This window comes from Neolamprologus multifasciatus, chromosome 5 (assembly GCF_963576455.1).
Source record: "Neolamprologus multifasciatus chromosome 5, fNeoMul1.2, whole genome shotgun sequence".
NCBI lineage: Eukaryota > Metazoa > Chordata > Actinopteri > Cichliformes > Cichlidae > Neolamprologus > Neolamprologus multifasciatus.
In genome coordinates this window covers 15932892-15945225 of record NC_140443.1, presented here as the reverse complement: position 1 = coordinate 15945225, position 12334 = coordinate 15932892, and the positions used below count along the sequence as shown (strand labels likewise).

The window sequence follows — 12334 nt, the reverse complement described above, 5'->3', positions numbered from 1 at the left end:
TCTGTCTCATCATCCCTGCTGATGCATCCAACCACCGCAATCATCAGAAAACTTCTGAAGATGGCAGGTCTCTGTGCAGTGGCCTAGGTCTGTGGTGTAGACGGTGAAGAGGAAGGGGGAGAGGACAGTCCCTTGTGGTGCCCCTGTGTTGCTGATTACCTTGTCAGACACAATGTTAAAACAGACAGTTCCAATATAAAGTCAAATACAATTTAAGATAAAATAATCACTTCCAGTGCTATAATTTGAATTATTCTAATCTTCTAAGAGTGTAAAACATGGCTACTTATATTTATTTGACATGAGAGACACGTTCTTTATTTTAACAATATTTTCACAGCACAATAAAGGAATGGGGCATTTAAAAATAATAAATAATCTTGAACTATACCAGCTCACAGTAGGCTTATTACAGCCATTTTACCAGTCTTGGCTTTTGTTCTCTTGTAAAAAAAAAAACAAAACAAAAACATTTTATTGCTGAGTTCTAATGTACCATTTAACTGCAGGGCCCTTGCTACTGCTGTAATGTCTTTAGTCTGAGTCAATATAGATGATATCCTATTGGGTTCATTTCTATAGTACTTAAATGTAACATTAGCTTGAGCAATCAGAAATACACAGACCTGTGCTGGTCTAAATAAAAGTCTCAATGTGTTACAGTAAAAACCAGCGGTATGTTGACATAATGAGGTGAGCAGCGACGGCTCATGATGACAAACAGTTTCATAGGAAAACTGAGCAGTTAAAATGATAAGCTTGTCTTTAAAACAGCATGAACACCTTTAAAAAACAGAGGTTCCGGGATTCCAATATTGGTAAGATCTACAGTCAAATGCAAAAGTTTTTTTTAATGTATTTATGTTTTGCTTCCAACTATGTACAGCAAATGAACAGTATTTAAATGTAATGTCCTTAACAAATAGGGGGAAAAAATCTAGCAAAGACCTGACCCAGGACCTGAGAGATGCATCTGGCCCTGTAGTTGATCTAGTTAGTGTTCACTGAAACCTCATCAGAAATATTTTGATGCATGCTCAATCATCCAGGTAAGTAAATCCCAAAAGGCTGATTCTGTTCATCTGGACGCAACATTTCCAGTAGGATAAACGTTTCATCACTCATCCAAATTACTTCTGCAGAGACGTCACTTGGATGAGTGACAAAATGTTTCTCCCACTTAAAAACACTACGTCGAGATGAACAGAATCAACCTTTTGGGACTCATCAGCAATGGTCTCAGTAGGTTGGCTGTCAAGAATCCATTCTTAAACAAAGACAACAAGGAGAAAAGGCTGATGCATGACAAATTACTGAACAACTGGACTAAAAATCAGCGGTAACAGGTCTTACAGAGTAAAAATTGAAAATTTGAAAATGTTGGTTCAAATTGTTGTCAGTATGTGCAGATGAGTTCAAGAGAGAGGTCCAACAGTGAGTGTTCACAGTCATCCGGGAAACACAGTGGAGATTCTGTCATTGTCGGAGCTGCATGTCAGCTAGTAATGTTGGGGATGGAATTATGCATTCAAAAAAGTACAACAGATTTCGATCCACCACGCAGTACCATCTGGAAAGGATCTCATTTATTTTTCAGCATGACAGCGATCTGAAGCATATTGCCAGTGCAATACAAACAGACCTAGATAGCAAAATACACGATGAGGCACTAACAGTCATAGATGCCACCAATCACCAAAAGCCCAGATCTTAACATTACTTAAGTAGTGCGGGATCATCTTGACAGAGAATGCATTTTCCTAGCAATATAAAAAAAAGAAATGAAGAATGACTCAAGGCTTGCGCACATTATTGTATTAATATCTATCAAATACTAAAATTGCCTACAAATTAAGAGCAGTACATAGTAAAAGAAAAAAAACATGCACTGTCCAAATAACAATTTGTTTGAGTCAAGGGGTAAATGAGGCCAAGAAAGACAATCTAAAAACATCTACAATTATTTTATTGGCAAACTAAAATTGTTCAGCTATTTACACTTTACAAGCTACTGTAAATATGCAACACAAATATAAAAGGCATACATTTATATACATTATTTATATAAAGTCACCAAAGTCCAGAGACATTGTTATCTACTTGTAGCGACGTTATAATTAACTTCTTGAACTACAGCTCTAGTAACATATCACATAGATTTGCTTACATGCGTGATGGATTAACATTTGATATCATGTGGTGGCACATGTTTACCCCTGGAGAATCAATGGGGTCAGAGCCGACCCCATTGGTTTTCTAGGGAACCCTAGGGTTCTCCAGGGTTAAAAGCTATAGCATTTTAAAGCAGTAGTAGGTAGTCAGTTGTTATTTTGGCAAGATCCCTTAAAGTAACCCCAAGATCCCTTTAGTAACTTTGGTTACTGAACTTGATGAGACTAAACCACCAATAACACCACAAGGAGCTCAGCAAGTAAATGTGAAAAAGCAATACTGAAAAGGATACTGGATATTTCTTCTGCTCATGATTAGTCTGAAAAAAAAAAACCCAACTTAACCTGGAGTCAAAACTGCTACAAAAAACAGAAAATAGAGTTATATATAAATAAACTGAGAATTTGTCCTTGACTTTTCTAAAGCCTGGGAGTTGTTATACAATATAAAACCATCTTTGGGTAGAAGTTGAAAGTATTTGTCATAAGCTTTTCTAACTTTTGTCCATGAGAAAAATGTCCATTGGTTTAAAAGCTGTGAATTTATGGTTTATATTCATATATATTACATAATCTAAAGCCCCTGTAGTCTGTGAAAGCATACTCCTATGTAATTAGTCATACCCGTTATGGGTGTTGAGATCACTTTAAGCCAAAACCTGGGAGGTATTCCTCAACACACATGAATTAAACTAAAAAAAGTCTTCTCTCTCTGAGCATAATGACAGTAATCGTAATAGTCTGAGGGTTTTTTTTTTTAAGAACGACTTTTTAACACGTAACACAAAACAGATTGGGACTTCAGTACGCTTCACTATAAGATGCCAAATGCACAGTTATTACTTAACATCTCTATGTGACAGTGCTCGAAGGCAAATCTCTGCTCACTACACCAAATACAGAACAGACTTGATCATGCAAAAAGATTAACTTCATGTTTATGGCCAACAAGACCAAGCAAATTACTATCAACTAGTGAAGCAATGACAATGCGACAGAATAACAAAAGCATCATCATCACATCGATCTATCAAATTAACTCATTTTAATTTTACAGATTTCCAGCAGGCAGAGCCAAAAAAACAAAACAAACAACAACAACAACAAAAAAAAACAACAACTCAGAGGTCAGAGGTCCAAACTGAATTACAACTAGAAACTACATTTTCTTCATTTTTACCTAGCGGTATCTACCAATGGATGACGTTTTGGTTTTATTTGCTTATTTTTTTTATATATATACATCGTGTCTATACATTTGTTTATAAAATTCCTATTAAAACCTGGGTACAACCAAACTATTTACATGGTCTTTATTTATGTATTTGGAATCTGGGCAAATACATCCTTTAAATTTTAACCACGGGTGATTAAAAGTGAGCGAATAGTTGGGACAGTTTGGGAAGATGAACATTCTCTTTGATGCTGCTTAAAATTAAATGAGATCATCACCAGTTTTACGTCTTACGATAAATATAAAAGTAGAGCTACCTAGCTGTTATCTTAGCTGAGCAAAAAGACTGGAAACTGGACATAACATGCTCATTACTGGGCTTTAAACGTTCCTGTAGGTGTTCTTTTTTATCCATGAAAAGCGTGGCACTTGTTTAGATTTATTTATTTTTAAACACAGTCATCATCCAACTTGTAAATTGTACTGATGTGGTAGAGTAAAGAAATTATGTCTGAAACCCTCAAAGAAGGAATAAAATAAGGTAAATAAACTTCTACAAAGTGTTAAAGTAAACTTGAACTCTTTATATTAAGGGTCACAGTTGGCTTATATGCACTAAAAAAGCATTAAAAAGGCATTTCTTTATCAAACACTTTACATTTTAACAAACAAGTGAAATATTATTTGTGTGAATTATCTCTGTATCATGATCATTGGTTTCATTGTATAAAGTAGAATTAAATATATTTCATTTGAAATTAAAAACATGTTTCTGGTAGTTAGCTAAATAAATATAAACTCTTGCTTTCATCGTATCTTTGTGTGCTTTTTGTTAAATGCTAAAAGGCACCCAGGTTTTTGAATAAAATTTGTTGATTTATGCATATGAAGCAAAAGCTTGCAGACACATAATTAAATGTCGGCCATGCTCTAAGGCTTTAAAACACCTCATTATATAATATTCCATAATAATGATGAGAATGAACAGTTCAGATCACTGCTGGTGCAGGTTGAAATAATTTGTTTTCTTCTGTGCATTTAATGAAAAATAATTAATAATACATAAAACGTATGTTATTTTACTGTCTCTTGTTTATACTTTATCTTAATTTGTTTCCTTTCATACTGTCAATCATACTGTCTTTCTCTGTACAGTGCCAGCTGCAGCTGTTTGTGTGTGTGAGTAAAGGGAAAACAACAGGGAAAGACAATTTCACTATCATCCCTGCATCCTTGGATGTTATCGCACTAACACAGGGTAACAACAAAACAAAACAACAACCCTGTTCATTCGTAATTATTCAAATAAATTTTACACTCTGTTAACTTAAATAATAAAATATTGAAATAAATGGATTTTGTACAGATACATGTTAAATTACAGTCCAAAAGTTACATTGATTTCCAAGAGTGATTCCTTTCTACCCACATACTATACTGGGTGTTTTACACATTTAGAAACCCGGAAGCTGTTCTTAGCAGCCCTGTAGTGTGTTCCTGCTTACTTGACAGTATTTTCTAACCATTGACCGTTTTACAGTATGTACCCCTTCCCTAAGACTACACACAATGAAGCAGCACTTAGTGTCCTCCAACAGCAAGGCCTTCCCCTGTTGTCCAGTCAATAATAATGAAGCTCAGACTCATTACCATGAAGGAGAAACCCAAAGTGGCAAAGCAGGCAGCCTAAGAATGATGGGAAAACATATTGGACTTAACTATCAAGAAGTTGAAAAATGATGTAACATGCAAATATTTTCATTGCCTCACCATTATCTTAGGAAGAGAGTTCATGGGTTCATCTTCCTTGGGAACAATGCGGATGTAGAAGACAGCAGGGAAGATGAAAATAAGGCAAGGAGCTGATGTGGCGCCTGAAAAATAAAAAAGCATGCAATGCTGTAATAAAACTTTGATAAGAAAAAAATACACAGGACTCATTATTATTTGTTGATGTTTGTTTTCTGTTTTCTAAATTCTCGATCCATTCGTTCTCTTCCAGGGGGTACAGGTCACTAATCTGACACAGGGCTAACACAGAGAGATAGACAACCAATTTAGAATCACCAATTAATCTAACCCCACTAAGTGCATATCTTTGGACTGTGAGTGGAAGCCGGAGTGCCCGGAGATAACCCACACAAACACAGGCAGAACATGTAAACTCCACACAGAAAGGTCCCGGGCAGACAGTGGAGTCAAACTCCGGGCCTTCTTGCTGTGAGGCCACAGTGCTAACCACCGTGTCATTGCTGCCCTTCTGTAAACTTGATTTGTAATTTATACTTTTATTCAGACTTTTTGATTATTTATACAACATATACATGGGCCTAATCCTAATCCCATCCTCCTAATCCCCTCTGTTTTACACACTAGCACACAAAAAAGCAAAATCTGAAAACAGCTCTTTTTATTATATCCTCTATTTTTTCTGCTTCTGTGCATAGATTCAAAAACAGGTAAACTCTGTATGTAAACCCTTGCTTTGAGGAAGTACCCGGTAGTCCCTAAAGTTAATGTTTTATACTTTTACCTGTAACCTATGAAACATGACCTCAGTCTGAAAACAAAGTGGAACAAAAATATTGACTTAAGCTGTCAGTGTGTCCATGACACTGGTCACGTTTTTAACATTTAATATTTGTTTGTGTGTGTATACAAATGGCAACTGAAGTTACCCATAAATCCAACCTATCAGTTCCCTTACTGCCTCTTGGAGATTTAGGCATTATACCCCCTCTTCTTGAGTCTCAGACTCCATAGCATAAGAAAAACATTACTGTTTTGATATTATTCCAACTTTACGTTCAGTATTATACACACCAATAATGCCGAAGATTCCCAGAATGTTAGGAGCAAATATCACCAACATATTAATAAAGGTGAGAAGAATGAGAGCGATGGCAATATGACGTAACCAGCTGAAAGATTTGGTGGGAAATATCATCTGCTGGATGGCTCTACGCACCTGTGGGCAAAAAAAAAAAAAAAATCACATCAGAAACACTATAATGTTACAATATTAATTTAATTATTAAATGAAGACTGAAATAAAAGGCATCACTTACTGGGAACAGCACAATGGGGACTGTCAGTGTTACAGCAGTAAGGACAGCCACTCGCACACACAGGATCAAAGTGTCATAAGGATCAATCCGGCTGTATGTGTGCAGTAGTTCAGGCTCCACATTGCCTACAAAAATATCAACAGAAACTAGTTTAGCTGCGCATGAGCTCATTACTCAGCAACTGTGGACAGCATACCATGACAAACAATCTCCACAAGAGGGCGCTTGGGTTCCATGTAACACAGTAGGGGCAAATTCTGTAAAGGATGGGATCATTAAACAAAACAAAACAAAACAAAACAAAAAAACTGTCTACAGAGATTCAATTTTTCCATGAAAAAGGTTACTACGCTTTTATAGAAACCACATTAGATTGTCTGGATGATGGCACTTAATAGCTAATACACAATAACTAACAATTAACAACAAGGAAAAGCTATTCCTTTGCAAGGAAAATGATTTTTATTTTTATTTTTTGCAAGATTTGTAAAGTATATTGAACATTTTAACACCGTATCTGAGTTGCCCCTCAAAAAAAAATGAATCTCCCTAGTCAAATATGTTTGAGCCCAAACTAGATTCCTTTTGTCCTACTTAATAATAACAAATATCTATCACTGTTCTGTCCACTTGATATGAACACAGCCATTTGTATTCGTCCGCTGGTACTGAAACACCAATCGTAAAAGAAATGTCAGGGAAAATTGCCCTCACCATAAAAAGTCAGGTAGCCAAAGAGAGCCGCCAGAAAGTACATGGTGTACATGATTAAGATGGAAATGTTGGACACCTTCTGCATCTTCTTCTTTGTTGGGCTAAAATCAAAGAGTGGACATTAATGCCACATTTTGCACTGAGATGTTATCAAACATTGCAGGTTACAGATGGGCGACTCACTTGTGTAGCTCAGTGTAGATGGGCAGGACCTCAGGGTGGCAAACAAAAGCGAAAGCCAAAATCGGGATTGTGTATGCTGTCTGTTAAGAGACACATAAACACATGACTGTCTATTATTAGCAGTGCAGTTGAGCTTCCCCGCATACATGTGTGGAAACTAGCAAATACATTTACAGCATCTCAGCATCTCTGGCTTTCAATATTCGAAAGCGATACAGATCCACAGATACAAACGGATCTTCATCTCAGCCGCCTACCTGTGGGTTGATGGTGAACATGCGTGGGGTGCAGTGGGAGTCATCATCCTCGTGAACCACACCGTTGTTGTACTCATGGATATGGACTGAATTGTTCAAGCTGAGGTGGGAAGCGGTACCATTCACTGAGAACTCCTCAAAGGGGCAGGGAATCTGAAACTTCTTGAAGATAACCTGCAAATGTGGCAACATGTGGAAGAACAAACAGGAATATCATGAAAAATAAGGATAAGGTGATATGTCAGTCATTAAAAAAACATCCTCCAGTTATCAACAACTACTTAGAAAAATCATTTCAATCTAGATTAGGGCCACTCAGCCTCTAAGTAGACAGATTTAACTTTGAACCTCTGATGTCTGTAGTAGCTCTTATATTAGCCTTATCAAACACTGACACATTCCACCAAAAATAGAGACAAGGATGGGAAAGTTAGCAACATAAAGTGTACGCCAGGAAGGCATGCCAGAGCAAAAGAGGCTCTGTGTGCGCAGTGACTGTGATGATGTGCCACTGTGTGTGTTGGACCAACTTACTGCAGTGAGAAAGAACACCATGCAGCTGAGAGAAAACCCACTGGAGTAGCCAAGGTAACCTGAAAATAAAGAGAACGAGAAAATTCATAACTGCTCCTCAGACTGAATGCATGTGTTGTTTGGAACCACTATTAACTGCATTAGCTTTAGATGCTCCTTGTCATAAATGAAGCTACTGCAATAACATCCTGAAAATGTACAGAGTGACCTCACAGCACTGTGAGGGCAAAGACGGCATGTTTATACTGTGTATTAACGAGCAGAATATGCCGGAATTGAGAGTGCGATTATGTCAGGAGAAATTATTTTTAACTGAACAGCCCGCTGTTTTCACTGTGAGGGGTAGGACAAGAACGCACTAATTGCTTGACTGCAATGTACATACCTTTGCCTTCAAAATTATTAGATAAGATGGATTAATTTAAAATAATCTTAATTGATAACTTCTAAGTATAGAAAATTTTTCTTGAACACAAACTGGCAAATGCACGAGTTAGATAAATGCACTGCAAGAAAACAACCCAAAACTCAAACCCACCACTCTGGAGTATAATGAAAAGGAGCAAAACTACTTTAAAGAAGCTATGTTACAACGAGTAGCTGAATAAAAGGACATTAACTGTTAATACAGACTGTAAACACATAATACTTGTTATGCAGGGACCTTGCCCAGCTGCCATGGAGATCCATTTAATTAAGTTAAAAATAAAAAAATGTAAGTCAAACTGTAAATTTAAGTGAAGACAACATACATATTTTATATTATTTCACTAGCTATTGATTATTAGTATATTATAATACATATTATATTATTACTTTTTTTTTACTCTTAGGGAATTCAAATAATTTATTATTTATATTGGAAAGTTAAACCCGCTGGTGTTGTGTACATGGTCCTGGAAGTCTGGCTAGACTCATAGATCAGTAAATTTGGCTTTTTTATCTGCTTCAAGCTTATCTTTTATCTCTGGTCACTGTGTGTGCAGAAAACACCTATACATTCACCTATATGCAATTGCCCACTCGCTTTAGTATTGTGTCAACAATAAGGTTAAAGTTGCCTTAGTGGTCTGATTCAAAAGAGGATGTTTTTGTTTTTGTTTTCTTTTTTAACAGCAGGGCAACTGTAGGGAGAAAAAAACATCATCACTGTCTGATGTATGCATTAGATCACATGTTAGCTGATTCTGATAACTGTTTTGAATGACTGCTGAAAACTCATTTTTATAGGTTAGCTTTCCCTTAATCCTCATCCCTTTATTTTTGGCCATAGTTTACAACTATTTGCTTATATGTCTGAATGAGCTTCTGACGATTATGTGCCTTTTTATGTGTCTGTACATTCGAACGTGCATATTTATCTTTAACATATGGCTTTTATTCAAACTGTGAAGCAATTTGTAGCTGTGACAGTTTTCTAATATTTGTAAAAAGGTATTATTATAGCATGTTCCAACACACTAACAGCTTTCTTTGGTAAATGGAAGTGGAAAACAGTACTCCCATAACAAAGATATATTTACATTATACTCACCAAGCTGTTTCATTAAAGCAAGGGGCAGGATGATACTGGCAGAGACCATGATGACCAGGTAGTTTCCGTTCAAGTACCACAGACTGTTTGGAGAAAAATCTAGTTTATTTTGGTAAGCTTTTGGTAAGAGTGTGTGGTGGTAACATGTTTCTTCATTCTGTACATGTAGCATAGAGTTAGTGCTGTTTTTGTACTTTTAAAAATGTCAGTGCAGCTAAATCTGTGACACAAGGCTGTTAAAAATCTGTTGGTCCAAATGGTTGATGTACCCCATTTTGTCAGGCCAACAGTAACCTGTTGGGAACACCCTTGGCCACAAGATTGTGGAAAAAATGTGTCTGCTTATGTTACTCTCGACAGAAGTACTAGAATAGTGTGTTGCATAACTCAGATTATTTATATGACTGGTCACAGTTGCAGTAAAGCAAAACACTATGGTGCCTAAACATCTTAGGACTGAAGAAGTCAGCAAATGTTACCAGTATCAGCTTAAAGTCCCTGTCAGACACTTTATCCTCTCTTTCAAACAGAAAAAAAGACATCAGACAAGTATTAGTGTTCACATTTACAGTCTCCTTCTACAGCTCTGCTAGTTTGTCATCATCAGGTCCCCAGACATGTCCTCACTCTGAACAAATATCTTGTGAAATTCATTCAATTAAGAAAATATCTCTGTTGTGCAACCTCAATAGCTGAGATTACATGTATATGTTTATTCTAAGGACATGTAGACAAATGTTAGTGTTACAGTGGCTTCGTACTTCTGTGTTAAATCTACACCGTGGTATCTGTCATATCTGCAAACCCTGCTGAAACCCTGCACTGTAAACTATCTTGTAACCCACGCCATAACCTACACTGTGTCATAACCTGTTGTTGTTTTTGACACATCCTGCGCAGGTTCAGAGGGTGCAAACCTGCGAAGGTTTATTCTCCAATTGCCCTAAATAACAGTACTAGTAATTACCAAAATCATTATTTATGGGTTTTTTTTTTAGTTTAATTGTAAAATAAATTTACTGTTGTTATCATCAAATTTTCAAATGTACTGTTTTTCAGAAAAAGCAGAAAAAATAGTAAAAGACATTCTTATATTTCATCAAGATACCGAATTACAGTTGTTTACCTACCAATCAACTGCACCTGCTCAAATTTGGGTATAAAAACATTATTTCCTTTTGTTATTTGCCCAAAGAACAGCTATAAATTTGAGTTTTAAATACGTTTTTCACAGATTACTGAAATATTTGTGTTTTATTGTTTTATGACAGGTGGTCTAATAACTTTGTTAACCGCTGTATAAATGCTGACACTCAGTTGTCAGGTGTTAGGGTGCAGTTAGAGATGCTGCAGAGAGTCTGACTTCTTTTATGATATAGCTTTTATTGATTTGACACTGTGATCCAGCTGTGTAATAAAGGATGGGCATAATATATTTAAGTTTTAAAAACATTTATTTGTCTTTAATCACTACTCAAATCATCAGTTATACTAAACGGAATGCAGTGGCATCTATATGACTTTTTTCCAGTGGGACTAATCTATCTAGGCACTTTACAGTGCCTTTTTTATACTTATCCATACAGTGAGTTATTCTGTGAACTTTAGCGCTTTATCTACCTGCCATCTGCTAAGTGAATATAAATAAATGAATGTGGTGAAACAGCATGTTTATAGTCATTTTACCTGTCTAAACTTAAAACATCAGGAGCTGTAGAGCCAAATGGGACCACACAAACATGCAGTTTAAAGTCAACTGTCTCTTAAATCCTGTGCATAGGAAAGTCTTTGTCCCCTAAAGCCTGTTTCTCACTGCTAAGCCTGTTATTCTTAACCCTGCAAGAAACACAAAGAGTAGGATCGGCTGTCTGCCACAGTCCTACATGCTGGAACACAGTGTGATCTATGACACTACCAGTGTAGTGCATGCGAATTTGGGCGAGTCACTTAAAAGCAGGGGAAGTTGCACAAATCATAGGTCATGCCTTCTTTGGCCTTTTAGGCGGTAGGTCAAATGAGAGCAGCTTTCACATGCAGGTGCACTTGCACTTGGGACAAGTTCTGTCCAGTCAAGTCTAGAGTTGAAATCCAAGTTCAGTCAAATGAAGTCTTTGGAAGTAAACTGTGTTAGTCTGACTAGCAGTATTTTAACATTTAGCTTCCAAAGTTGCATTAGCAGTGACAATACAAACAGTTTTGGTTTTCTCTCCCTCAAAATTAGTTTTTGATTTAACTTTCACTGTTCTCATAGAGTGACAACCCTAGGTTGGATTAACAGATTTTTTTTCTAGAACTGAATGGCAGACATGTTTCCAAATGTCTCAGCCTCTCTGTATTTGAACATGCTGTACATCACTGGACCCTTTATATTTTGCCAAAAAAAACCTTCACATACCCTACATAAAACAACACCAACCAATTCAGATCTACTTCAGCACTGGCACAAACTACTTAAACTCAGGCAGAGTGAAAGGCACTTGGCTGTCTCTCCACCACACGATAGCTTTCTAATTCAAGAGCCACTAGTCATAAATAAAGCTGCAGACCCACTACACACCCCTCATTCCTCTTAGTTGCTGTGACGCCATGAATTTGGACGACAATTTTCATCGAGTGGACATGAACACAGTGTGCCTCCGTTGCTAAAGGGCTGGCCCTGAGCTGACCTATCCTCAGCCTCAGAATTTGGCACCCCATTT

The 12334-nt window shown here is 36.8% G+C and overlaps 1 protein-coding gene across 3 annotated transcripts in view; it reads right to left on the bottom strand.

The window, feature by feature from the left end:
• Positions 1 to 1571: 1571 nt before the first annotated feature.
• The window catches only part of slc38a3b (solute carrier family 38 member 3b), a 29737-nt gene continuing 18974 nt past the window's right edge, over positions 1572 to 12334 (bottom strand). For all 3 annotated transcript variants that reach the window (XM_085160866.1, XM_085160865.1, XM_085160867.1), the window contains 9 exons: positions 9636 to 9718; positions 8102 to 8160; positions 7568 to 7741; positions 7311 to 7390; positions 7128 to 7228; positions 6414 to 6538; positions 6169 to 6313; positions 5116 to 5219; positions 1572 to 5031 (listed from right to left, as the gene is read on the bottom strand). In XM_085160866.1, coding sequence (XP_085016992.1) covers positions 4927 to 5031; positions 5116 to 5219; positions 6169 to 6313; positions 6414 to 6538; positions 7128 to 7228; positions 7311 to 7390; positions 7568 to 7741; positions 8102 to 8160; positions 9636 to 9718 — 976 coding nt within the window. In that variant the 3' untranslated portion in view covers positions 1572 to 4926. The remainder of the gene's footprint in view (positions 5032 to 5115; positions 5220 to 6168; positions 6314 to 6413; positions 6539 to 7127; positions 7229 to 7310; positions 7391 to 7567; positions 7742 to 8101; positions 8161 to 9635; positions 9719 to 12334) is intronic.